General features: G+C 50.9%; 1 protein-coding gene across 26 annotated transcripts; it reads left to right on the forward strand.

The window, feature by feature from the left end:
* TPM1 (tropomyosin 1) lies at positions 1-27,205 on the forward strand. 26 transcript variants are annotated; one of them, XM_062206068.1, is made up of 10 exons: positions 1-208; positions 867-992; positions 1,192-1,317; positions 13,854-13,987; positions 15,959-16,076; positions 17,131-17,201; positions 17,457-17,532; positions 18,497-18,559; positions 18,835-18,904; positions 20,295-20,377. In XM_062206068.1, the coding sequence occupies exons 1-10, from the start codon at positions 95-97 to the stop codon at positions 20,375-20,377; spliced, it is 981 nt and encodes a 326-aa protein (XP_062062052.1). In that variant the 5' UTR covers positions 1-94. The 26 variants fall into 26 exon arrangements, with proteins under 26 accessions (XP_062062052.1, XP_062062060.1, XP_062062046.1 ...); XM_062206069.1 differs by lacking the exon at positions 17,457-17,532 and adding an exon at positions 17,981-18,056 and having other exon boundaries at positions 2-208; XM_062206067.1 differs by lacking the exons at positions 17,457-17,532; positions 20,295-20,377 and adding exons at positions 17,981-18,056; positions 26,344-27,205 and having other exon boundaries at positions 3-208.
* Positions 27,206-27,818: the final 613 nt, after the last annotated feature.

Genomic DNA, 27,818 nt, shown 5'->3' on the forward strand with positions numbered 1-27,818 from the left:
GGCTTCGCGCTCGCACTCCGGCTCGGCAGCCCCAGCGCGCTCGCCTCTTCCCTCCGCTCCCGCCGCAGCCTCAGGGCCCCTCGCCGCCGCCACCATGGACGCCATCAAGAAGAAGATGCAGATGCTGAAGCTCGACAAGGAGAATGCCTTGGATCGAGCGGAGCAGGCCGAGGCCGATAAGAAGGCGGCGGAAGACAGGAGCAAGCAGGTCTGCACCTCCCCGGCCCTGCGAGCGCCCAGCGCCCGCGCTCCGTCGGCCCCGCGATCCCGGCCCCCAGCCGAGGCGGCCGGGGCGCGCGCCTGGGAGGGGAAGGGCACGCACCAGCCTGGGTCTTAGTCTCACTTTTCCGTCCCGTCCGGGGACGCCGGAGTCCCAGCTCGCGTTCCCGCAGCCCCCGAAGTCTGTTCGAGTCCTGAAGGCACTTGAGTCCCGGGACCGGGTGTCACTCTAGGCGGGCGGTGGGTGGGGGGCGTTTTAAGGGAGGGCGTCGAGGTCTTTGACCTTCCGACCGCGGAGAACCGAGCCTCAAACTCGGGCGGAGACTCTGGGGCGGAAGAAGGGAGTCCTGGAATTGTTTCCTAAGCGTCAGAAAGCACCCAAGGGCACACCGGGGCGCTGCTTTGCGCCCCCGGGGTTGGGGACCTGACAAGGCTGAGACCGTGGCCAAAGCCCCGTCCTGGGAGATGGGGAGGGGAGGCGCGGGCTCTGCCCCGCATTGGCTTCAGCTGGGCCCCCTGGAACCCCAGCTCCGCGGCGCCCCTAGCCGGAGGAGCCCCCAGCCAACGCGTGCCCCTGTGTTGTGTGTGTCTAACACCCGGTCCGTGCCGGCCGCCCGCCCGCGCCCGCCGCCGCCCCCCACCCCTAGCTGGAGGAGGACATCTCGGCCAAGGAGAAGCTGCTGCGGGTGTCGGAGGACGAGCGGGACCGGGTGCTGGAGGAGCTACACAAGGCGGAGGACAGCCTCCTGGCCGCCGACGAAGCCGCCGCCAAGGTACCCGGGCGCGCGGCGCGGCGCCCAGCACGACTGGCTAACTGTCTCTCTTCTCTCTCTCTCTCTCTCCCTCCCTGTCCTTCCCTCTCGCGCTCCCGCTGTCCCTGTCCTGGTTCTGTGCACCCACACCCCGCCCCTGCGGGATCACGCTGCCTGCTGCACCACCACCCCCTCCCCATACCCCGCGGCCAACTCCCAGCTGGAAGATGAGCTGGTGTCGCTACAAAAGAAACTCAAGGGCACTGAAGATGAACTGGACAAATACTCTGAGGCTCTCAAAGATGCCCAGGAGAAGCTGGAGCTGGCAGAGAAAAAGGCCACCGACGTAAGTGCACGCTCACACCGCCTCCCTCACCTCGCGCGCCCCAGCGGCTACTCTGGGGGTCACCATAGGGGCCTGAAAGCAATGGAGAAGGGTTGCCTCCTTGTGCTGAACACATGCACGTAGCCGCACCATGGCCCAGAACACTGGATGCCCCTTCGGCTGCTGCTGCTGCTGCTGCACACATGATATTTCACCCGTTTCTCTCTCTGTTTCTCCTCTTCTTCATCCTCCTGGAAGTAGAGGTGGGTGGGTGAGAAGCTGGGAGAATAGAGCACCCGAAAGTGGTGTCTGGAGGTGAACCTTGACTCCGTGGTGGCAGAAAACCTCCTGAGGTGTCATCACCAAGGTTTGTGCACGCAGAGAATGCCTAGTCTCCTTTATTTCCTTTTTGCCATCTTCAGTGAGTGTAAGTTCTGGTGTGTGTGTGTGTGTGTGTGATGGTGAGTATAGTTAAGGTACAAAGGGCCTGGTCGCTTAATTGAAGAAATGACACAGTGGTGAGCTTCCCATGGGCACACAGGGATACGCTGAGCCTTCCTTGCTCCTAAGGAAATCTTAGTCCAGCCCATAAGGTCTGCTTGGGAAGGTGATACTTGCTTGAGTGTGCAGTCCCAGGGCACCAGATCCAGAAAGTGAGCTAGGAGTTAAATATAGCTCAGTGCTTTATATGGTATGGTGAGCTAGCTGCCCCCTGCCCCTCCTGTTTGCCCCACCCCCACCTGTCAACAGGATGACAGGCACCACATAGTTTCAGGGGTGATGCACACAGGGCTAAGCTCCACTAGCACTCTGTCCATTGCCCTTTGAATCTTTGGAACTAAAGAGCTGGCCTCTTCCGCCTTGGAAAGCCAAACCAAGCACGAGATTTCCAACGGAGCCACTTCTTTTCACGCCCGTTGGATTCTGTTCTGGAAGCCAATTAAGCCTAGAGGCCCAATTAGAAAAGAATTCTTTGGGAAGTTGGTAACAATTCCAAGAATGTAAGAACTCCAGGGGAAGCAAGGGCCGGAAGTTGAACCACCAAGGGCCCCTGCAGAATTTTTTGGTAGATGAATAAAATGCAAATTACTGAAGAGTGTCAGTTCTGAAATCAGGAAAGACTTTTTATAGCAAGAAGGGTTTGACCTGTATCTCTGGGTGTGCTTTGTAAATGAGACATCCAGACACGGGATGATTAGAATCTGACAAACAGACACTTTCAGTGAAAATCAAGGCTAACAGAAGAGGTGTTTGGGGAAGTACTGATGTAGCTAAGATGTTCTTAGCTACCTGGCTTTAGAAAAAGAGCTAAAAGACACAAATAAGTGTGCGGCTGCTTTGCCTAATCCAGATCAGATGTCTGCTCCGTATATGGCTGCAGGAGGGATGCGGGTCTCCCCCAATTCTCCAGCAGATTTCTTTTAGTTTTTTCAAAAGAGCCCCTGATAGTTCCAGGAGAGATATTCCTTATAAGGAAAAGAATGCCAAGAATTTGAAAATAGCCCACTAACACACAGGGCAAGAGAAGGAGGGGGAAAACTACTACAACTCTTAAGGGGGAAGAGATAATAATTATTATAACCATGTAGTGCTATCTTTATTGAAAAGTCTTGTTCAAAGGAGCCTTGGAATGGGGTGGGGCAAAAAATAGAAAAGAAGCTATTTAAAGTCAGCTGTGGGGCGGGGCCAGCAGGGGAGGGAGTCCGGGGATCTGTTTTATTTTATATTTTTTTTTGCCCCTGGAAAACTGTCCCTAAATATGGAATACTTGGTTTTGATAGAGTATTGAACACTTTCCCCTTTAAGACCCTTTAGGCTGTTGGGAGCTTAAAGGGATGTTGACAATTTTGGGAAGAAATGCTATATTGAGAGTGATGGCGGAACTGGTAAAAACAGTGCAGACTCAGGAGGACAACACAGAAAACAGGAGGTGGAAGAGAAGTCAGAGTCTTGAGGTGGAATCGTGCTATTTTGGGAATTCAGACATTTCAGTCTTTTTTTTTTAAGATTTATTTTATTTATTTGAAAGAGAGTTACACAGAGCAGTAGAGCCAGAGAGAGAGAAAGGTCTTCCATCTGCTGGTTCACTCCCCAGATGGCCGCAATGGCCAGAGCTGGGCCAATCTGAAGTCAAGAGCCAGGAGCTTCTTCCGGGTCTCCCATGTAAGTGCAAGGGCCCAAGCACCCAGGCCATCCTCTACTGCTTTCCCAGACCACAGCAGAGAGCTGGATTGGAAGTGGAGCAGCCAGGACTAGAACTGGCACCCATATGGGATGCTGGCACTGCAGGCCAGGGCCTTAACCCGCTGCACCACAGCGCCGGCCCTGGCATTTCAGTCTTTTTTTTTTTGACAGGCAGAGTGGATAGTGAGAGAGAGACAAAGAGAAAGGTCTTCCTTTTTGCTGTGGCCGGCCCATTGTGCTGATCCGAAGCCAGGAGCCTGGTCTCCAATGCGGGTGCAGGGCCCAAGCACTTAGGCCATCCTCCACTGCCTTCCCGGGCCATAGCAGAGAGCTGGCCTGGAAGAGGGGCAACCGGGACAGAATCCGGCGCCCCGACCGGGACTAGAACCCGTTGTGCTGGTGCCACAAGGCGGAGGATTAGCCTGTTGAGCCACGGCGCCGACCAAGGCATTTCAGTCTTTAGTCATCAGTATAAACTGTTTTTATAATTCGCAATGAGTAGCACTAGAGACATCTTTTCTACTAACTTACACACACACTGTACAGGTCATTTTCAGAAGTGGGCTCTTCCTAGCAGGAAGGGAGTCACTGAGGGGTGCCGCCTGTGAATCTTGTACTGTTTTACCACCTGAGTGAGGCTGGGCGGAAGGGGAGAGCTGCATTTTCGCTGGCCCCAGTCCCTTCCCCATTTTGCTACCTGGGCATCGGCATTGGTATTTCTAACCACCTGGGCCATACCGACCTGCAGCCAAGGCTGAAAACAATCTTCCTAAACGCTTCGGGAATGACATCAGCTTGGAAATGTACTCACCTGAAACTCATCCCCAGGTGTTTGAGCAGCCGGACATTAAGTCACTTGCTGGCTGCTTGGAGCAGTTGCAAATGTCTAGAAGTTTCTGTGCTGTTCCCGAATATTCCCAGATGCGCCCTCCACCCTCCACCCCTCAGTCTGTGCTTAGGGGAGCTGTCACCTGGCAGCCCGGGCCTGACCAGACAAAGGGGTGAGGCGCCCCCTACAGGCCAGTGGTTGGTGTGTCTCAGCTGGGGCGGAGAAAGTGAGACAGGAGAGCCAAAGGAGCTTCCTCCAGGGGGCTCCCGGCGAGGAGCGGAGCGCTGCTAGCGTGTTTTCCTTCTGCTTTATTTCTCGTTATTCCCGTATGTTAACGCTTCAGGCACTAACTCTGAAGCTCTTCTGTGACAAAGGCGCGGGGGAAAGCGGGGAGACTGCAAAGGCGGAGCTCCCGTCCGTGATGGTTGTCTCACAGCTGTGGCCGGAAGCGCTCTCAGGATTCTGGGGCCTATCTTGGGGTGCCTTTTAAAGGAAGCCCCTTTTTTTGTGGCCGGGTTGTAGCTCAGTGGTAGAGCATTTGACTGCAAATAAAGGAAGAAGCCCCCCCCCCCTTTTCTCCCGTCAAATTTTAAGAAGGTGCAGGGACCCAGTTACTTGAATCACCCCTGCTGGCCCCCAGGGTCCGCCTTCCGCAGGAAGCTGGAGTAGGACCCGGGGATTGAACCCGGGCGCTGTCCGGGGGCGCGGGGTAGCGGGGAGGGAGACACGGCCAAACAGTGTCCCGGAACCGATCAGATTCCAGGAGATCCTAGTCGGATTCCTAGGCAGCACCCCGGAACCGGTCAGATTCCAGGAGATCCTAGTCGGATTCCTAGGCAGGACCCCGGAACCGGTCAGATTCCAGGAGATCCTAGTCGGATTCCTAGGCAGCACCCCGGAACCGGTCAGATTCCAGGAGATCCTAGTCGGATTCCTAGGCAGCACCCCGGAACTGGTCAGGTTCCAGGAGATCCTAGTCGGATTCCTAGGCAGCACCCCGGAACCGGTCAGATTCCAGGAGATCCTAGTCGGATTCCTAGGCAGGACCCCGGAACCGGTCAGATTCCAGGAGATCCTAGTCGGATTCCTAGGCAGCACCCCGGAACCGGTCAGGTTCCAGGAGATCCTAGTCGGATTCCTAGGCAGCACCCCGGAACCGGTCAGATTCCAGGAGATCCTAGTCGGATTCCTAGGCAGGACCCCGGAGACGACAGTTCTTGTGGAAAAGCAAGCGAGACCCACCCCTCACGACAGTGCCCGAGTTTGTGTTACTTGGAGCCCCTCACTGCGTGCGCTGAGCGCTGTGTACTAACTCATACTAACTCGCCGCAGCCCTCTGGGGAACGTGCTGGCAGTAACCCCCATTTTTATAGCTGAAGCCAAGTTACTGGCCCCGAATTACACAGCCAACGAGGGAACCCGTGAGGGAGCCGGCAGGATTTTAAATGCAGGAGGCCTGCGCTCCAAACTGGGGTGACCGCTGAGCACTGTAGGTTCCTGAGGGAGCGCAGTCCAGCCGCGGCCAGCAGGAGGCGCCGTCGCCCTGAGCAGGCGGCTCGGCCACGCGGGGTGGCCACGGCGCCGGCTGGGGTGTGGGGCGTCCCAGCCCCGAGGCCTCGCCTCGAGCCGCGGCAGCCCAGCCCGCCAGGTGCCGCGGCGGCCGCGAGCATGCGCAGTGCCTCGGGCGGGCTGCTACTCCCCGGGGTCGGCGGCGCGCGCTCCGCCCCCCGCCCGCCCGCCCGCGGTTCGCCGCCGCCGCCGCCGCCGCCGCCGCGGGGGGAAGCCGAGACTTCCGGGCTGTGCCTGGGCCACAGGGGGCGCCGCCGTCGCGCAGAACGGCCTGGGCGGGGCGGACCGGCGCTCGGCTGCCGGAGCGCGGCCCCCGGCTTCTCTCGCACCCGCAGCCCGGCCGCCGCCCCGCGCCATGGCGGGGAGCAGCTCGCTGGAGGCGGTGCGGCGGAAGATCCGGAGCCTGCAGGAGCAGGCGGACGCCGCCGAGGAGCGCGCGGGCAGCCTGCAGCGCGAGCTGGACTACGAGAGGAAGCTGAGGGAGACCGTAAGGAGCCCACCCGTCACCGCGGGGCCCTCGGCCAGCCCGGCGACCCGCGTCCCTGAGGCGCACCTGGCGCACCTGGGCCGGCTGGCGCGGGTGCTGGGGAGCGGCCCTGCCCGTTCTCGGCCCTTCCTTTCCGTCGCGCCGGTCTGAAGTAAAGCCTCCCACGGGGGAGGTGTTGAGAAGGTTCTGGAAGCAGGAAGGGGCCTGGGGGTGTGCGCCGCCGGCATTCCTCACCCTGAGGGTGGGAAACCCCTGTCTTCCGGAAGAGGCCGGCCCGGGCCCGGGGATGCTCGGCGTGGCCCCCGGCGCTGCCCGAGGCCTCTCTCCCGGGTCGGCCCGGCGTGCTGGCAGCGGCCGGTTCCGACGGAGGAGCTGGCTTGCGTAGGACGCACCCTGTGACCCCAGCCGCAAGGATAGATGCTCCTTTGTCGCTGAATGCCGGCAGCTCTGGGGTGTGGGCTGCTGCGGCTCCCCCAGCCCCTGGCCGAAGGCCGCTACCTGGCTTCCTTTCTTCCAAAGCTCAGGCATCCCGCAGACGGGTGGTTTAGGTATCTGGTGGCGGCTCTCAGTGCGAGTGTGTGGCTTTAAATCAGGATACTCAAACGCCTGGGGGTTTCACGGTGCTCGCTGATACGTGTCCAGCTGTGCTGAGTACCCGGGGCTGTCCTGAGTGAATCCTCCTGGTTAACTGTGGATCACGGCCGGGTGGCTGGTGGCCAACCTTCAAGACCTGTTTTTCGTAAAGTACAGAGAAGCAAACGGGTCCTCCTCAGAGGACGTGGGAGATAAAATGCAGCCAGGAATGAGAAATCAATAGGCAGAAGATGATCGGCAGTGTTTGCTTCGGAGGGCAAGGCGCTGGGTGATTAATCAGTGGCAGCTCCCGCTCTGGCCAGCAGCTGACCTTGAACCGTGAGAACCAATGGAAGGTGAGGAGCAAGTGTTAGGACTCTGGACCCAGACTGCCAGGATTTGAATTCTGGTCCCACAGGTCACTGGCTATGGGCAGGTGGCCTACCTTCCCAGGGCCTGGGTTCCCTGAGTGTGCAACCTGGGTGATAATAGCACCTCCCTGGAAAGAAATGACGGTGGTGCTTGGCACAAGAGAGCTGGTGCTGTGGACCGCCAGCTGTGGCTGAAGCTGCACTCCGCTGACATCAGCCCGTGGGCTTCCACCTGCAGCTCTGCACCTAGCAGGCGTGGCCTGCAGGAGTGTGGTCTGCTCGCTTCACTGTATCATCAGACACTCAGTGTATGCTCTTAGCCAACAGTTGGGTATTTTTTCTGGAACGGGGAGAGCAGAAGTGGGCAGGCTGGAAGGAATATTTGGTGGGTTGAAGCGGTATTCAGGGCAGGAGGCAGACCCCACCTCACCCAGTAAAGAAAGGGAAAGTGTGGCCCGGGAGGAGAGCCTTGTGCTGACCCCTGGCCTAAGACTGTGACGCTGAAGACAAGCCTTATGGAGGGCGTGTGTTACGTTTATATTGCTCTTCTGGTGCACCGTGTTTATTGTAGTACTGCTTCTGTGTCAGCTAAAAACAGTGCCTTTTTTTTTTTTTTTTTTTTCTTTTCAAGGCTTTATGTCGTGGTTTCAGATATTTTTTGAAAACGGGCTGTCTCAGTAATCAGACCCAGAACCTGAGGACTGGGTCAGACCATTGAAGAGAGAATTTCAGGTTGTGAGCTCTTCCCAACTGGGATTTAAACATAGCTGATTTAGGTAGCTGTTAGACATGGCTTGGGTTTGAGTCCAGCTAGCAGTAACAGTTTGTCTTGACAATAAATATAAAGGCTCAGTGACAAAGCCAAGAGCCGCTGCGAAAAAGATTTGGATAGTTGCTATAAATTCAGATACTCCACGTTCAGACAGGCAGGTGTTCGCCGGCCTGGTTAAACCAGCACTTACCTTGGAAAAAGGAGCCTTCGCTTGGCTCCTCCTCCTCTGCATTTTCCAGGTGTGTGGGCCCTTCAGACCGTTGGAAGGAGGCTACTTTGCTGGTGTAGTGGGTGACTCTAGGTCGTATGACCCACAAGTGTTCTATTTGTTTTTCGTCATTATTTTTTTTCTTTTAAAATAACAAGGGAGAGCCAGTCTCTTTCCTCCTTTTTGGCAGTGGCAGCAAACAAGAGCCTTCCATTGCAGCTAGTAGGTTTGTAATTGGCAACTTTAGTAAATCATGGGAAAGAACTAGTTTTCAAAAAGTCCCAGCCCTTTCCCTCTTTAGTTAGAATGGGTCAGTGTTCCTGGGAGCAGGAAACAGAGCTGTTGGCACTCCCAGGGTGGCTGTGAGTGGAATGTGTGCTGTACTCTGGGTTTCCGCTTTCTTATGCAGGCAAGGCAACTGCCTCCTTCAGGTCTGCTCTCCCTCATTATACAGGCATGTCTCATAAATTATAGGCTTTGGCACAGATAGAGGAGGTTGTGTTTATCTGTTATCCATGGGAGTGCCCTTAATGTCATCAGTGTTTTTTTCCCCTTTCCTTACCATATAAGGGCAGAAGTTAGCTTGGCTGTAGCCACTTGGCCTCACACAGCAAGTTGAGTGAACCTTTTTCTCTGTATAACTACGGTTTGGATGAACCAAAGAAATGTGACCTTTGACCATCCAGTGTTTCACTTTGGCTCAGGCAGAACTTTGAAAATGTATTCCAGAGGATTAATTTTCAGGCTTTAATATTATTCCCATACCATCATTTTGTCTTACTAGCCTTAACTGGAGTACTTTTTTTTTTTTTAGGTGAAGGGTTTTTTTTGTTTTGTTTTGTTTTGTTTTTTGTATTAGCTAAAGCATCTGGATTTTGTGAGAATCTGGGCCTTGTAAAAGTGTGGGTTTCTTTTTTCAGATCTGATTTGGAATAATACCTTTGCAGTATTGAGGTGGGCATGACTGGATTTCTGTGTAGGTAGCCACCACCTGTGGGGGTTGGGGAGCACCTGCAACATATGCACCTCACAAGAACGCGGGGCGGTGGTCTCACACAGATCTGCAGGAAGGCATCGGTAGCAGTACAGCGATACAGGGGTGTCATTTCCCAGTAGCTCGTTTCATGTTAGACACAATAGCACTTTGGCAACGAAAGAAACTGGCATCCCAAGCTGAAGGGCTTGGCTGCAAGAGAGAGCTGAGGCAGTACACTAAGGGCAATTTGCATGCCTTCAGACCGTTCGTTTCTGGGTTCCTGACCCTCCCCAATCGCCTTGTTATTTCTCTCTGCTTGAAATAGCAGACTATCATGGGCTGTGTGCTTGTCCACAGGTGCTGTGATGAAAAGAGCCTTAGAAAATGTCTAAGGAAATAGCAGAACTTGGAAAGAACATACCAGAAATAAAAGCTAGTGAGAGATGTGTGGCCTTTTTGAAACTAGAGCGTAATAAATGAGGGTACAGGACAGAAAGAAGTGGCCTTGATGAAATCATTAAATGAGCCATATCTTGAACAAAACTTTGGGTAGACCAGTTACTGCAGGCACTGAAGGGCTGTCTGAGTGCAGAGTTTCCCCAGGGGAAGCTGTGTAAAGAGGAAGGCACCACATTTGCTATGCTCACATCCTGGCTGCAGCCTGCAAGCGCCTCTGCCTGTCGCTCTGAAACCTTGGGGCAGTAGGCTTGTCCCCGTGTTTCCCTGACCTATATATTACCCACTAATGTTACTTGGTGGAGTTTCCCATTTTGTGCCCTGCTGTTTTTTTTTTTTTTTTTTAAGATTTATTTTTATTTATTTGAAAGAGTTACATAGAAGAGAGAGAGAGAGGTCTTCCATCCATTGGTTTACTCCCCAAATGGCCACAATGGCCAGAGCTGAGCCCATCTGAAGCCAGAACCAGGAGCTTCCTCTGGGTCTCCCACGTGGGTGCAGGGATCGAGGACGTGGGTCACCTTCCGCTGCTTTCCCAGGTGCATTAGCAGGGAGCTGCCCCCACCCTGCCGTTTTTGAAGCTGATTGAGATGACTCCTGAAGTGATGATGCTCATTGCAGTGAGTGATCTCCAGTCCTGGCTGGGCTGTGTCCCTGCAGGCCTTTCTCAGGGAGCTGGGGTTAGAGCAGTGGTAGAAAACCTCCTCTGAAGTCCAGAGAGAATCCAGGGGAGAGCTGCCGGTTCCAGGCTCCTGTGAGGATGTAAGCAACCAGGAGGAGAGTGATGGGCAGCCCGTGGGGCCAGGAGGCTTAGACTTGAGTCCTCTCGCTGATGGCTGTGTCTCCCCAGCATACCAAAGCCCTTGGGGTCAAAGATCCATCCCTCGTCCTCTATAGCTAAGCGCCAGCCGAACAGCCCCCTCCCTCAGAACTTACCAGCTTCTTTGGGTGGTGGGGAGAAGGGAATTGCTTATTTATAGTGTGGATTCCCACCCTCCCCTCTGACCTCCTGAGCCAGAATCTCCAGGGAGGAGACCTGGACACATCCCCTAAGTGGTCCTGACACCCAGCCCGGGAACTTCTGACCTGGGCCCTGTTCTGGGAGCCTCCCAGCTGAGCAGGGAAGGCCCCATCCTGCAGACTAACAGCTGCTCCTCAAGAAGGGCCAGCCACCTGCGGGACTCTGCACGCCCATCCCACCTGTGTGTTCCCACAGGGGCTCCTGCAGGGAAGCCTCCATTTCCAGCCACTGGGTGCTCCGTAGGAGCCCCTGTGGGCTGGTGCTCCTATGGGACCTAACCCCTCAGGTCACAGAAGTTGAGTTTCTACAAAACGCTCCTGGGGGAAGAGCATGAGTGATGTTTACAAAACAGCATTCTGCCTAACACAGAGCCAGGAGCCATGGGAAAGAACAGGGGGTTGGGGAGCATGAAGAGGGAAGATACAGATTAACTGGGGGAACCTTCGAGGTCCGAGGCAGGAATGAACACAGGGTGCTGTCTCCTTCCTCTCTGGTGCCTCAGCTATGTGGGACGCTGAGGACACAGACTCAGCTGTTCCCCAGTCGTTCCCCGAGTGCGAGTGCAGAGCCTGCAGGGTTAGGGCCCAGATCTGAAGCAGAGCAGGGAGCTAAGAACATAGTAGGGTTTTAAAGTCTTGTTGCCATTCCTGATAGGCCACAACGTCTCTACTAGGATATTTACCTCTGTATTAGAAATAAGAGCGAGGGAAGAAAGGACCAAAAAAAAAAAAAAAAGAATGTATGGCCCAGGTACCCTTAAGAGGTTTTGTTGTGGGATTTTCTGCTGGGTTTTGGTTTGTTTGCTCCTTTATTTTGCTCTTCATTTTTGTCTCCACCTTTAGGGTTGTTTGTATCTTTCCCTGTTCATAAAAGGAGTTGCATTTTACTGGATGAGAACTACAGAAAAGTGAAGAAACCTAACCTAACTCAGAAGTATACCCAGTAAAAACAATTTTTTTAAAAAAGCAATTCCCTGTACTTCAAAAAGTTATCTTTGCCACCTTCCACCCTTCTGCAAAGAAAGCAAAAAGAAGCCACGTCGGTCCTTCCTGGCTGGGCCAGCTCCTAGTTGCACATTGGTGATGACTGACTTTGCTGGCCAGTGAGGTTGTTGGTGCTCCTCCCTGGGTTCATTTCTCATTCTCCATCAGTCAATTACTACACAGTAATTTTTATTGAGATAAAACTATATTTAACTGTCTTTATAGAGCCCTTCACTGTGGTTGGAGATGACTTACCTCTCTTCCCCAGATGAAACTCTTACAAATCTAGATGACCGGAGAGCTGAGTGTTTATATGCCTTTGGTTCAGGACTGTGACTGCATCCTCTCTTGTAACTACATGTGCATTTCAGATTCTGTATATTGTGAGTCTGTGAGCTAATTTAATCTAATTTAAATTAGATTGGTTTCACTCATTAATCAGGCATGGAGCCCACTCAGTGCAGAGAACCTGGATGCTGGATGTTAGCAGCTTACAGTTCAGTCAAGAAGACAGGGATGTATGAGAGTAGTTTAAAAGGTTCATGAAAAACACTTTTTAAAAAATGTATTTATTTATTTATTTGATAGGCAGAGTTAGAGAGGGAGACACAGAGATCTTCCATCCTCTGGCTTACTCCCTAAATGTCTCCAACTTCCAGAATTGGGCCAGTCTAAAGCCAGAAGCCAGAAGCTTCTTCTTCCAGGTCTCCTGTGGGAGTGTAGGGGCCCAAGTACTGGGGCCACCTTCCACTGCTTTCCTAGGCACATAAGCAGGAAGCTGGGTTGGAAGTGGAGCAGCCAGAATTTGAACTGGCACCAATATGTGACATAGGCACTGCAGGCGGCGGCTTAACCTGCTGTGCCATGACACTGGCCCCCCAAAATAAACTTTTAATTCCATTACTTATTAATTCCTGTGAACTTCTGAAGTACCTTCCAATAGAGAGAACTAGCATCAGTCCTTAGGTATATACTGTAATTTTTAGAAAGTACGAGAGCCCCCTCACTTGGTAGCATGCACTCATAGTGGGTGAGGATGAGGAAATGCTCCTGGTGAGCAACTTCATCTTCCTGCAGGGTCTGTGACTGGCAGGGATAAAGTGGATCCTCAGTCCTGCAGGTGTGCGGAGGTTCATAGTAACAAACACTTAGGGCAGCAGACAACCATTGCATCCCCAAGAAACATTTTTTTTAAAAACCTTTTTTTTTTAAATTTATTTGACAGAGAGAGAAAGGTCTTCCTTCCGTTGGTTCACCTCCAAATGGCCACTACGGCAGGCGCGCTGTGCCAATCTAAAGCCAGAAGCCAGGTGCTTCCTCCTGGTCTACCATGCAGGTGCAGGGCCCAAGCACCTGGGCCATCCTCCACTGCCTTCCTGGGCCACAGCAGAGAGCTGGACTGGAAGAGGGGCAACCGGGATTAGAACCCGGTGCCAGTGCCGCAGGCGGAGGATCAACGAAGTGAGCCAGGGCACTGGCCTCTCAAGAAACATTTTACTTCAGAGATAGATACCAAGTGACAGTGTCTGTTGCTTTCTCCTTAGGAGTTTGATAGTTTTCTTAGAAAGGGGTGGTGGAGAGGAGGAATTACTGTATCATTAAGGTCTTCAGATGGTGTGTTTTTTTAACACCAGTGAATTTTAGTTCCATTCTAAGGCTCCTTTGAGAAAGTGACTGGGAGACAGGAGAGTCGAGTGAGACTCCTGACTGTGATTCCACTGTACTGCTGTTGTCTTCTGAACGGCTGAGCCTGGGTGAATCTTCTTGCTTCTGCCCCCAGCCCAGTGAGGCATGAAGTGGCTGTGAGGGGGTTCTCTTTAAACAGCCAAGTAAAATGAAGGCATTGGCATCTAAGCAAGAGAGGACCACATGAGGGAGTGTTGGCTGCTGGTTCACGTGTGATGAGAGCCATGTGGATGGATCTGTATTTACCCAAATATGGATGCCCACCGTAGACATCAGCAACACATCCAAGAATCCCAGGGCTGGCCAGGCCCTGTCAGGCACTTACAGGGAGCTCACCACAAGGCCCAGACTTCCCGTCTGCAAGTTTTTCAGTCCCAGCCACTTCCTGAAGGCACCGCCCTCACTTTCTCCCCACCTCTTAAGTGCCTTTCGCTCTGCCTAGGCTGAAGCCGATGTAGCGTCTCTGAACAGACGCATCCAGCTGGTTGAGGAGGAGCTGGATCGCGCCCAGGAGCGTCTCGCAACAGCCTTGCAGAAGCTGGAGGAGGCCGAGAAGGCAGCAGACGAGAGTGAGAGGTGAGGACGCCGCATCCAGCCTTGTTAGCACAGCCTTTCTCGCCGTGGGGTGAGCCGCAGGGCTGCTGACTTCTGAGGTTTAGAGGTGCTACGGTCCCTTGGCAGGGTCCTCGCCTCTGCTGATCCCAGGTGTATTTGGTTGTGTTCATTTGATGTTAGTGGAACCTCCGCTAGGTGCAAAGCACTGTTGTCAGCCCCCAGCTTACAAAGAAGACAGCAATCTCATTCCTGCCATCACAGAGCTCACCACCCAGCCAAGGAGGTAGACGGGTCCCTGGATACGTGTTGGTTCTTTATTCTGTAATGAGCTCAAAGCACTATGAGGTTTTAAAATATATTTAACTTTATTTTAAAATATACCAAAGAGGGCTAGATAAAGGGACTGCAGACTGTGAGGTATCAAATAACCTAACAAATAAGTAGAAGAAAAAGCACAGCTAAAACAAATATCTACAAGACATGTGTGTGCACACCAAACACAGGCAGAAACTCGCCGTTTCTGAGCCCACCTCCACAGTAACCTGGCTCTGCCTGACTTCTCCCTCCAACGTTCACCTGTACAGGTGTAAAGGAGAACCATGGCTCTCATGGATCAGCACACTTTGTGCCTTCCAGCAAGCACTTTCTCCTGTGCTCTGCTCTTAGAGGTAATATGACTGTGTATTGCATGGAGAGACTCCATGAGAAGAGAGAACATCCTGCCGCTTGCGGGATGCAGTGGTAGTGTGGGGATCCAAACGCTGCAGGTGCAGGTCGGTGCTGTCTGTCATCTTGACCATTTCTCCACCTGTGAAGTGAGCCTGTGCTTCTGCCACCATGTATAAAAGGTATTTTTAGACTTGAGCTAAGAATATCCTTTTATCCTGGAGTTTCCAGTTCATTATTCCCCATTGTTTACTACTTCTTCACTAACCAAGAGTTGGGGAATTCTTTAGGTTGGCTGGTGATCTCTTCCAGTGTCCACGTAACAGTAAGTTAGTGGCTGAATAATAGGCTTATCTGTGAACACTACGGGCAGTCTGGTAATGTTAAACTTTGGAGTGAAAGAAACTTCAAGATCTTTTCTTCCATTACCCTGACTTTACAGACGAGAACACAAGAGCTCAGAGACTGACTTGGCCTTGCCCAGAGGCTCACAGCATATTTGTGCCTGAGCCAAGGTTAGAGCCCAGGTCTCCTCAAGTATATTGTAGTACTGCCTCAAAAAATACTGGTTTGCTTATCTTACAGCCTATTGAGTTTTTTTTTTTTTCTTTTTTGTAAATGAATCCCATTTTAACCTGACTTGTTATTCCATAAAGCTGTGATGTATCAGAGGTCATTTAATACTTTCTGAAACATGCAGTAGGAGCCTCGCACACACAAAGCTTCCAAGACGGTGTCAGCTCTGTCTCTTAAGACCCTTAGCAGGAAAGGGGTGTTATGGTCAAAACATGTTTCTCAGAAAGCTTTCAGTGGAACCATATGAATTGCTACCCTTACAGGTCTGAAATGGTCAAATAGCAGCAGTTTCACGTGAGCCAGTCTAATGTCTTCATCTGTGGTTGGTGGGGTTGGAATCTGTTTTACAGAGAGAAGTGCCTGAAGATTACTTTTGTTCCAGCTTTGATCTGTTTTCAGGCTGAGGCTTCCTACAGGAAAAGGACAAAACCCCATTATACATTTAATTGGGAGGGCATGTTGCCTCTTCCTGTTTCCGTGCCTCCCAGGCTGGAACAAGATCCTGACATATGGTACCTTTCATTTACTGTTAGATGCCTGGACAGTTTCACTAGTACCCAAATTCACTTACAGTGAACAGAGGGCTATGTGTGTCTTTTCTTCCATTAGTTCTGGAAAGTCTTGCTTCGTGGCTCAGGAAAGAAAAGTAGCTCTGTGCTCTATTTTGGGCTGCGCAGACCACAGCCGTGCAATGTGAACGGGGAGAATCTGTGCTAAATGCTGGCTTTCCCTGCTTGCCTTTCTTTTCAGAGGCATGAAAGTCATTGAAAGCCGAGCCCAAAAGGATGAGGAAAAAATGGAAATTCAGGAGATCCAACTGAAAGAGGCCAAGCACATTGCTGAAGATGCCGACCGCAAGTATGAAGAGGTCAGATCCTCAGGCCCGAAGCACCTGGGCTCCCGGCGGTGGCCCGCCTTGATTGCTGAGTGACGGCAGAAATGGGTGGTCTTGAGAAACACAATTCCTTTATCTAGAAATGGTTCTTCCTTTGATCCTGCTAGGGGATCCCGGCTTGATTATGAAGCCGACCAGGAGCACTGGGAAGAACCTCAACTCCCCTCACCTTTCCCACCCAAAGACCAGTACACAAAATCTCCAGCAAGGAAAGCGAGAGGTGGGCTGGTTAGGAAGGGAGGGTCTGAGTGACCTGACACGTCCAGTTGGGGCAGCTTAGAGACCAGGGGCCACATGCTTGCGCAGTAGATTGACGGAAGCCTCTCTCCCCTAAGGTGGTAGAGCTCTGTTGTCGGCATTGGGTCACACGTGAACCTGCGCCTGGTCATGTCCCCATGGTAACAGCCAACATGACCACCAAGATTTTCCTTTTTCCTTACGGTGTCCCAGCATGGCTCTCCTGAAGGGGGATGCTGATAGTATCTCCAGGTCTGACTGGGCCCGCTGATGTTAAGCTGCTTCAAAGGATCCCTTCTCTCCTTTCCTGCTCTGAGCACAGATTAGGCTTTGTGGGTTGTCTCACCAGCTCGCCTCACGTTATCTTCTCCCACTTTCTTAACTCCCACAGAAAGAGAGCTGACATCCAGAACACTAAATTGATGGAGCACTTGGGGATATTTTCAGTTCTTTCTTGGCAGCCTCCAGTATAAAATGCATCACACTCATCTTACTGCTATTTCTGAGATCGTGAATTTCATATTTCTCCCTCCTTCGATGCTTGGGGCTGGCTGCTATGTCATTAGGCAGACTGAGGCTTCACATCATGGAGACCCTGTGGTAGCTGACCCTGCTGGGTCGTTTTGAGCAAGGGCCTCTAGTGCCCTCTCTCCAGGCATTCCTATTGGAGAGTCTTCCCCTGAGCCTGCCGCAAGGAGGACCATCTTATCTGTAGACAAGAACCCTAGGGTGGACATGATCTGAACCCCAAGCCCCATGGCGTGTGCGTGCTGTGTTTGTCCTGCTGCAGGTGGCCCGCAAGCTGGTCATCATTGAGAGCGACCTGGAACGTGCAGAGGAGCGGGCCGAGCTCTCAGAAGGGTAAGCGGGACCGGCAGCAGGAGGCCGCGGTGGGGTGCTGCAGAGCGGTGACTAAACAGCATGACTTCTGGCAGCTGCACATTGACCTGTCTCGGCTCCGGGCTCCTCCTGCGCTCACCGGATGTGGATGAGCCATGATACAGAACACGGAGGACTCGTGTGGGGTGTCTGTGTATGAATGCGTGTGGCACTGCATGCCTTACCTGCACACTGATTTTGTGAATGGCCTTGTGCATTTCCTGTGTCCACTAACAGCCAAGTTCGACAGCTGGAAGAACAATTAAGAATAATGGATCAGACCTTGAAAGCATTAATGGCTGCAGAGGATAAGGTACTGATGGCTCACGTATGGTTTTTAGGTTTAACTGCAACCCAGACGTCTTTCAGCTTCCAGTGCACACTGGTTTGTTGGGTGTAACGACTGCACCTTCACTCAGCCCTCTGCTGTTTATATCTCGCTTTAAGTGCTTTCTCTTGGTCCTTTATGCTCCTTTTGTGTTTCCCTTCATAAATGCTCCTTGGGGCAGCCAAAAAAAAAAAAGCCAAATGATCACACTAGCCGCTCATTGGATTTTGCCACCCTGCCTTTGCACTGCTGTGAGGTCAGAGGGCAATGTCCGCGGCTGCACCGAGCGCTTTGGCACCGGATGGTTTGGCTACTTGAAGGCGGCCCGTCAGCTCTGGGACTCAGTTTTCATGTTTTCCCATCCCTCTCCTTTTTCTCTCCTCCTTCCTTGGGCTTGGCTCCCACCCTTTCTGCCTCTGAACGAAAACGTTAGCAAATGTGCCGAGCTTGAAGAAGAATTGAAAACTGTGACGAACAACTTGAAGTCACTGGAGGCTCAGGCTGAGAAGGTAGGCCAGGAGCACGCCGCGGGGGAACGGGCCTCTCTGGCCAGAGGCGCGCTTTCTCTCCCCGAGGCCCTGCTCGCGAACACTACCGCACAGTAGGCGTGTTAGTAATAATGACAGCGTTTTCTGCGGCGATTCCCTGATGCTTACTGCTAACAGCATCCTTTTGATTTTTAGTAGAGAATACATTTCACATGGGGTGTGTGAGTCGTCCATTTAATTTAAACCAAGTGCCAGCGGATAGGTTATCTTGGTCTTATCCCATGTAAAGCAATAGGCAGGAGCGCAGAGGATGTATTGTAGCATGCCATTTGATAGCGGAGGTTCCGTTACCTCCCGAGAGACCCGTAACATCTGTTGGCTGGGCTGGCATGTCCCCTGTACGCGAAGGCATCGGGTAGTGAGCCACAGCCTGACATCTGGAATGCTCTTTTTAATTACAGTACTCGCAGAAGGAAGACAAGTATGAAGAAGAGATCAAGGTGCTTTCTGACAAGCTGAAGGAGGTAATATTATAATAGAGTTTTGGGTGAAGCCAACTGCATTCTTGTGGAGCTGGTAGGGAGTTTTTTAAAGTTACGATGACGCAAATCAGGAACATTTCAAGGCATTCTTAGAGTTCATATGCAGTGCTGGGTCCTGCCTCTCACAGTGGCAGGCAGCTTCAGACCCACTGTATGGCCGAGGCCCTTGAAGGCCATCCCCTCATTGTGCCCGTATTTGTAGCTGCTGGAAATGTAAAATCTCCCTTCACTGACCAAAATAAATTAAATTATTACAGGCTGAGACTCGGGCTGAGTTTGCAGAGAGGTCGGTAACTAAGTTGGAGAAAAGCATTGATGACTTAGAAGGTAAGATCTGAAACAGTGTTTTCAACTTAATCCTTACCATTCAATACTGACCTGACAAAACAGTTTTCCAGTCCAAGTGCATCCCCTTGATATACTCCTTTGCTCTTGCACATTCTCCCTCTCTGTCCTCTGGGGTTTTCACCTGTGGCTCTTCGACTCTCAGACCTGCGTGCGCTGCTCGTGAGGTGACTGGTCAGCCACCAGACTGGGCACGTCCCCCTCTGCAGTGGCAGATGCCACCAGCTTCGCCTCACACTCGTCAGGTGTGGGGCAGACTTATTTTTCATTTTGAGTGAGGAGCTTGTGAGAGTGACTCTAATATATTTTGTATCTTTAATGATAGCTCCTAATTATCAGAATGATGTCAATTTGATTTTTTAAGACACAACCCATCATTTTCCAAGTGTGAATTCACTGTAAGGGTTTAGGTTATTTCTTTGAAGTCATTCATTGTCTTAGCAAAATAGTTTTAATACTGAATGAGAGGAGAAACTCAGCAAGGTTTTGTAGTTGGAAATTATACTCGAGCATTTGTAGGTTTTATTTTGGTAACACCCTGCGTATCTCAACGGGAATCCTGAATTTTGAACTCTGAGACTTGTAGGCGGCTCGCTGTGAAGCAGGGGGGAAATCATCTCCGTCACTGGCAGAAGGGGTTGGGGAGGAACCTGCAGGTTGCTGCGGACAATAGCAGTTTTGAGGACAAGAGGGGATGACAGGTGGTTGCCAGCCTTCCCAAGTGCAACAAAGGCTGTGGCCTGTACCACACAGAACCTCAGGTGCTGGCTCTTCTTGCTTCGCAAGCCTCCAGGACCGCTGTCAGGCAGCGCACACAGGGAGACCACAGCCTTCCTGGAAATGGCACTAAGAAATCCACGTCCCAGTGGTCCAGCTTAGCCAGGAAGTCCGTGGTTTGAAGGTGGCGCCAGATAAGGGTTACAGGCTGTAATCACTAATCCTCCTTCCAAAACATTGCCCTGGGGTATTTTTTCCATTGTTTACAGCTGCAGGTGGCTAACTACTCTGGTGAGGTTAAAATAGAGCTCTGTGAAAGAGACACTTTCCGTTTGCCACCCAGGAGCCAGTCTTTGGTTTTGTTTAAGGTTGAGCATACTTTGCTGATGTACCCATCATATTTGTTATGATTTTCATATGGAGTCTTTTGGTTTTATTTTCTAATGGGTTTTGTTCTCTTTGTTTTTGTTCCGAATTATTTAAAAACCAAATGCACGCCTCCTGCGTTGGCCACCTGCCGCGGCACCAACCCCCCCATGCATTGCCCTTTTCTTGCTGCTGTGTGGGGGATGGCTCCTACGCCGCCCTCGCTCACCCTCCATCTCTTGTCACTCTCCATGTCCTTGCACCTCTGCCTCCCACTTCCTGGTCATAGACGAGCTGTACGCTCAGAAACTGAAGTACAAAGCCATCAGCGAGGAGCTGGACCACGCTCTCAACGATATGACTTCCATGTAAATGTTCATGCACCCTGCCTGCTCGCCTCCATGCCCCCATGCTTATGTGATAAACTCACTGCTGCTGCTTCCTTACCCCGTGAGCTCGGTCTCTGCACCCTCCTGTTCACTCTTGCATAATCTAGGACAGTCCTTGTTTGGTTCTCACATTCTACTAATATAAAGGCCAAATAGACCAAGTCTGTCTACACAAACCCTTCTCCTTTATTTTGTAAATGCTAAAGTAGATTGCTCCTCCCAAGGAACAAATAACCTTGAACGCTGTCCTTTTAATAAACTAGTAAAACTGGAAGACAATGTAGTTGTGCAGGAAACTCAAAGTGTCAAAAGTTAGTTTCCTAAGGTTCAACGAAATACAATATTTCTTTTCATAAAAGAAATGTAAATACAAATAAATCCTAAAATGTCAAGATACTGATGATCCGACAAAAGGGAAATTAGTATGATCCAGTCCAGCCCAAAGAATAGTGATAGAAAAGGGCCTCTCTCCCTCATTTTTAAGAATTGTAGAGCAAAGTAAACTCTTTGTTAAGTAACCAAGACTCTAATTTTCTATATTTACATAAAAGGGATTGAAATCCCTACAGTAACATTTGCCACAACCTTTAAATCAGAGCCATAAAGCACAGTGGCACAATCTGCATGCGGGAGTCAGGGGCCCGGGTTGTGGCTCTGTGAGCAGTGAGAGTGGGGTAGGCAGTCTTGTTCCCAGGAGCAGAGCCTTGCGCATGCGTAACTGATCATGCCTCACTAATCAGATGTAAACATGAAGTTATGCTGCCTCTGTAGAACCTCTGTTCCACAGAGGATCCTGATGCTACTACCACACTGATGCCGTGGAAGCTGGAAATGCTGTTTGCTTTTCCCCTCGCAGAAAAGTAGTGGCTTGAAGAGTGTAACATGTGCCTGCTGCCTTAGAGGTTATAGAATCTCCACACCCTAAAATAGAAAAAAGAAAAAGGCCCTGAGACACGTGACCGTGAGCATGGAAGTGAGAACGTTCCATCGTCTCTTCCCCTACTGGTAGATGGGGGTGGATCCAAGCATCTGTCTCAGAGATGTTTCTCAGTGCTAAAACTGATTGTGCGGGGGAGTCTTAGCAGCTAGTATAATTAAATATTCTCAAAGGCGAGTTTAGCTTATTTTAAAATTCTGTTCATGGGTCTTCTTAAGAGGAACCCTTGCCCTGAGAGGGTTTGGGGTGGGCAGAGGTAGGCAGGCAGAGCTGGGGCGTCCCCCAGTCCTCCCATCCTCCCGAGGGTGCAGCTGGCAGCGGGGTTGCATGTCTGCTGCTTGCCTGTGTGTCAAGTGCTGCTCTCACGTTGTGATTGAGTTGTCCTTGTTTCCATTGTGCCACTCTTTTCTTTTTCTCCCACCTTTTGTCTTCACGCAGATAAGTTTCTTTGCTTCACTTCTCCTGAGACTCCTGCGGCAAGCTGGGTGTCCCAAGTCTCTGAGCTCTGCGCTCGTCTGTCCTCCAGCTGCCCCTGGGTCTTTCTTTAGCACCTGCCCTAGGCCCAGGCACACACTGTGCTTTCTATTGTACAGAAGCTCTTCGTTTCAGTGTAAAATAAACACTGTGTAAGCTGTTCCTGTTTGCTCTTCCTTTTACTTCCTATTTATTGACATTTTCATTTCAACACTGAAATAAAACCACAAATCTGCTTCACGCATATGAAGGTTAATTTTTGCTTGCCTTTTTTTTTTTTTTTTTTTTTTTTCATTCTGTACATTTGATGTCAAGGTCAAGATTTCTGAAGCAGTAGACATACGGGACTTTTAAAAAAAAGAAAGCAAAACCCCATTCTCGCATCCCTCTCTGAGTTTCGGTTTCCATACATGAGAATGGATCCTGGCACCTGTGGGTTTCTCGGGCACTGTGATGGTTCTGATAGGCAGTGTGGTTGAGACCCTCCACACAGGGACAGCACTTTCTGGGAGGCAGAAGATCGGACTCAAGCAGTGCTGTCTGTGCCAGAGCTTATGCTGGTGGGGTTGGCCACCCTCCGTGTTGCCACCTAGATGGCCTGGGTGGGGGTGGGGGGGGGTGTGGCTAACCAGTGGCAGGCCCTCCATGAAGGGCTACACAGCCACCCCCCAGCACTCCGGGGAAAGGTGAGAATGATCTTGGAATCAAAAAGTGGTGAGCGGTGTTGTTCGTCCTCATAGCACAATAGAAGAGTTGAAGCTTTTTCAAAACATTTCTATTGCTTGGCCACCTTCCTCTTGATCAGGAAAATGACATTCTTAGGTTTTCTAAATACTACTGAGATCGAGATTTGTCTTTGTACTCTGCATACATCTTCACACACACATTCTTGAAGAGGGGTCGCACATATGTAATCTTGGTATTTACTGGCTGTTTTTCATTAGTAGATACACTTATAGTAGAGCCATTAAAGTTGATTTTTTTTTTTTTGTCCACAAAAGTAATTGGTAGAAATTGTTCAGAATACAGTTGTGTGTTGTATTTTGGCATCAGCATTTCACTTTACAATCAACAATTAAGTGATTTTTTTAAAAACAGTACAAATTGGAACTTTAAAATGATGTAGACTTTAGTTTTTCTTCACCCATGCATGACAGGCTGGCTGTACTTATGAGCATGGGTGATCATCTGTGTACAGTCTGTGTTAGCCCAAAAGGGCTGATACTACTACTAAGAGCTTAGACCAACTCTGAAAATAGTGGCCATCACTCTACAAAGACTGTAGTGCAGTAGCTTGTTTAAACTGTGGAATCTGGACAGTGACTTGAGTGTGAAGACTTGTGTGATTTCTTGGTTGATCTCTCTGCCCTCCCCCAAGGCTCCTGGGGCCTGCTTCTGACCTTGAGTCTCAGTTTGTTCTTTTTTAAATTCAGAGCAGTGGAAATGTACCCTTGTCTGAAAAATCCTGCTGCCTGCCTGAAACACAATGAGTCTGATCGTCCTGCTGAGCCGATGTGCAGTCAGTTCTGCAGGCACAGCTGGCTTGGGGAAACCCTTCCAGGCACTTGGACACTTTCCCCAAGGTCCCTGTACAGGAGGGCTGGGGAGGCAGGTCTGGAGTAGCCTGAGAAGGTGTGTGCACTCAGAAGATAAACAGCAACCCGAGTTTACAAGGAAGTGCTTGGAGCCCAGGGCTCTGGCCCAGAGTGCCAGTGCCTAGTGGCGGCTGCTGCAAGAGCTGTGGTTGGACCAAACCATAAGCATTGCTCAGTCTGGGCGCCAGAGGCCGTAGACATCTAGGAATCTGCACAGAGCAAGAGGAGAAACCCTTGCAAGCACAGGGACATGTCAGGTCCCTGCCCTTGACCACCTAGGCACACCGGGTCCCTGGCAGCTGAAGTGGAGCAGGCTCAGAGGAGATCTGTTAGGGACCTCTGTTGTGTACGCTGAAGCCACTTTGGCCCTCTGTATTCTCTAGACTTCCTCCAGACTTCTGCCACTGTAGCTGGGCCTCAGCCAGCTGAGACGTCCTGCCTGCCCCTGGCAGCAGTTGCCCGTGAAATGGGATGAACACAGTCATGGGATTTACTTTGTGCAACCTCCACATGCGAAATCCTGGAAGGCCCTAGGGGGTGTGGTAAAGCATTGAGCCGGAACTGTTCTTTGGCCTCGAGGGGCTGGCCATCTTGTGGGGTAGACAGATGAGGGAAGCAAGTCAACCCCTCCAGATCTGCACTCAGAGCCCAGAAGGGAGAGAAGTCTGGTGAGGTGGGGGGCGGGGGGGGGGGGGGCACTGCCTGGAGGAAGTGCCATTGAGCAGGATTTGGAATATTCAGAAAATGTAGCTGAGCAAACAGAACGAGGCAGCAGATACCCCATGCTGGAAAACACGAGCATAGCATCTTACCCATTGCCCACCACCTGAGAGAGGAAGTTAGCACCACAACTGCTCAGTCTCCCAACAGACCTGGGGGGCTGCAGGTGGCACGTTTCTCCCAGGGTAGGGTTGATAGCTTTTTTTAAGATGATGCAGTAGAATTTCACGGTCCATCATTCTGAACACTCGCCGCATGTCCGAGCTTTCTCTGGCGGGCGCCACGCCCGTGGCTACCAGATGGCACGTCCGTGTGCAACATTTCTGTCATGCTAGTCTGCCTGTAGATGCTTGAGCACCCGGCAGGAATGCCCCCCTCTTCAAGAAGTAAGCAGCTAATTCCTGAACAGAGCCCTGTTTGTTCTTTGCTCTGTGAAAAGGGAACACACACTCTGGAAGTTGGATGGGAATTCAGGATGTGTGCCCAGGCTCCTGGTGACTGGGAGGCACAGGGAACTCGGTTTACATTTCAGAAAATGTGAATGCGGCAGAAGCCTCCCTTGGTCCAAGGTGGGGTGGGGTAGAGTCCACCCTGTGAGCAGACAGGAAAGGGTCTGAAAGAGGCAGGTGGAGGTTTCACCAAGGGTCTGCCCTGAGCCCTCACAAAGAGCGTGCCGAGCTGGGCCAGCCTGCAGCTGGGCCTCAGTTCCTGAGCGTGGCCAGAAACTGCTCTTGGCTCAGCTCACAGGTGTGGATTCAGTGAGGAACATCCACTCTCCCTCCTCCCCGAGTCCTGTGGCTCCCCCACCCCCAGGCCAGAGAGATATTCTGCCCTTGAGTGAGTCAGGCCTTTTATCCCCCCGAACCGTGCCGGGGCCCAGGACAGACAACCGTGGGGTTGGGGTGAGCAGCTCAGAATGCGACCAGTCGCCGTCTGCTGGAGGTACCTCTGTGTTCTCTGTTAACTGCCTTTCCCATGTCTGGCTAACCTCTCTTCCTTCTGCCTCTTTTCTGCTAACTGCTTGCTGACCTGTACAGATCAACTCTACCAGCAACTTGAGCAAAACCGCCGCCTAACTAATGAACTAAAGCTGGCCCTGAATGAGGATTAGAACCCTCAGGGTGAAAACACACGGGTTGCATTCTAGGAATGCAACCCACGTGCAGGAACTCTTAAGCCCTACTTTCCACGAATTGGGTTGAAAAACAGTTGCTTTCTGCAGAAATGCAAATTAAAGGAATCGGCCAGAAAGCCGACCTTGCCTGCGTTTTCCTGTATTTATCTGGAGTGATTAAGTTCTCCCTAATCTCCACACGGCTTTTGTGATAAAACACATATGTTACATATATGGGTGAATATCTTTAACAGTCAACCCAGCTGCATACAATAGCTGGTCCTCTGTTTGAACCAATATGTAATGAGGACCAAAAAAATGTTTTCTGTTTTCCACAATTGTGAGTCCTGCTTTTAAGTATATATACATCTATTACAAATATGTAATTTTATATATTGCATATTCGTGTTCGTAACTCCCTCATATCTGGTGTCATGTTTGAAATATTTAATGTAGCTTTTGAAAAATAGCTTTTGAAAACAGGAGCTCATGTCAGGAGCTGGTTATGTGAAAGGTATGCTTTATCCAGTCTAATGGTGGTGTTGGGGAGCGTGTCCTGCTAATAAATAGAGCACTATAAAAATACTGAGAATGTCCTAATGAAGTATGCATGAAATGTGTCGGTCATTTTCTTACAAGCATCAGAAATAAATTACTGCAGAAGTCATCAGAAAACCTATGGATGCCATCGTTGTTTTCTGTGAGCTTGTGCCCCAGCACGACTCCAGACCTTTAACTGCCTGTAACTCTGCTGTCATTAATTTCCCCCGTGTGTGTAGCTGTGCCGCAAGCTGAGTTTGGTTTTTGCCTCTCCCTGTTCCCACGGCACACGGTCAGTGCACCCTCACCAGACACCACGTATGTTTTATTCTTGGCATGGATTGTTGGTGAGGGTGCACCTGTCCGCTCTGAGAATCCACCGTGCCTGTGGTGCCTCTGGGTCGGAGGCGCCCTCCCCCTCCGTAGGTCCCTGTCTGGAAGTGAGTAATGTCTTACAAGCATGCCTAGTTCTAATCGTCTCAGCCTGTGTGTGTGATTGATACTCGCCTGAAGCTCCATGGTGCCCAAAGCACAGCTATTCATGACTGAATTTTCTAATCCCACCACAGAGAAAGTGGCTCATGCCAAAGAAGAAAACCTTAGTATGCATCAGATGCTGGATCAAACTTTACTGGAGTTAAACAACATGTGAAACCTCCCTAGCCGCGGCCACATTCTTTCCGTTCGTTTCTGTTGTTCTGTTTTGTTCAGTTTTGTTTTGAAACACCTGCTTTACCATGAAACTCCTTACCTGCATTTTTATTTACTTTCACCACTGTCACAGAGACGCCTGCAAAATATCAGCCGGGTCGGGGGGTGGGGACAACACACACAGAAAGGGGAGCCCTGGCAGGGCAGTAAGGGTTTGAACATGCCATGTCCCGGGTCGGCGTTGCCACACTTCGTAGAGTTTAGTGCCACAGTAGGCCTAGTCAGCAGGGGACTCCTCACTAGAGCAGGGCGATCCCGCCCCCCAGTGCCAACGACACAGTCAGCAGGAGACCGATGTTGGAAACTCGATCAGGTGTGCACCGGTGCTACTTGAGACAAAAGACGCCCCTGCTGTCTTTTGTTCAACATTGTACAATTTAGAATTCTGTCCAACACTAATTTATTTTGCCTTGAGTTTTACTACCGAGTGAGACTGTGGACCCCATAAACCTGAACTCAAAAAAGCCAAGGGTCTGTGAGCCGCACTGCTCTCCCAAGACTTCCATTCCCTTCTGATCGGCACACTTGCATTGCTCCCGTGACCACTCTCTAGGTAGCATTCCATGTGGATTCCCACTCTGCTGTTCTCCATGTTAGAGTGAAAGATTTAGGCACTACATACAATTGGTAAAGGAAAAGCATTTTCTTAAGAGTTATAACTGTATGTAAACATTGTATAATGATACGAAATAAAATGCACATTGTAGGACATTTTCTAAATGTGGTTGTCCTGTCATTTGTATGTTTTTACTTTGTGAACTTGAGATTGTGTGACTTGACCTACCTTCCCTCACAAGGGTTTCTTAAAACCACATGCGCGAGTCCAGGAGAAGGCGCCATTCTGCTTGTGACGTGCTCAGAAACACTAAGGACAGCCTCATTTTGGTTGAAGTTACAGCGAAGCAGGAAAGGCCCTTTCCAAAATTGGTTTTGCACATTCCTGGTCTATTCTGCAAGGCCTGCAGTGGTTTTCCTGGTTGGGGGGGTTTCTCCCCCTCAGATACCAGCCGATTCTGTAGCAGGGTAGACCTCACAGCAGCTCATGAGGAGCTCATGTCCCAGATCCGTTGCTGCCAGCTTGTGATTATGTTTTCCAGCTCACATTAGTTCTAAATTCCAGTATAACATTGTTTTCTCAAACAAAGGGACTTAAATTACTCTGCAGGATTGGGAGAAAGTGGTGGAATATGTTCTTACTAAAAGTAAACACAGAATGGAAATTAGTAAAAACTCCTTTGGATTCAGATGCAATGATTTGATTCAAAAGTATTAAATAGAGGTTGGCCTTGTGGCAGAGAGGGTCAGGCAGCTGCCTGAGATGCCAGCGTCCCAT

Source organism: Lepus europaeus, chromosome 11 (assembly GCF_033115175.1).
Source record: "Lepus europaeus isolate LE1 chromosome 11, mLepTim1.pri, whole genome shotgun sequence".
Lineage (NCBI taxonomy): Eukaryota > Metazoa > Chordata > Mammalia > Lagomorpha > Leporidae > Lepus > Lepus europaeus.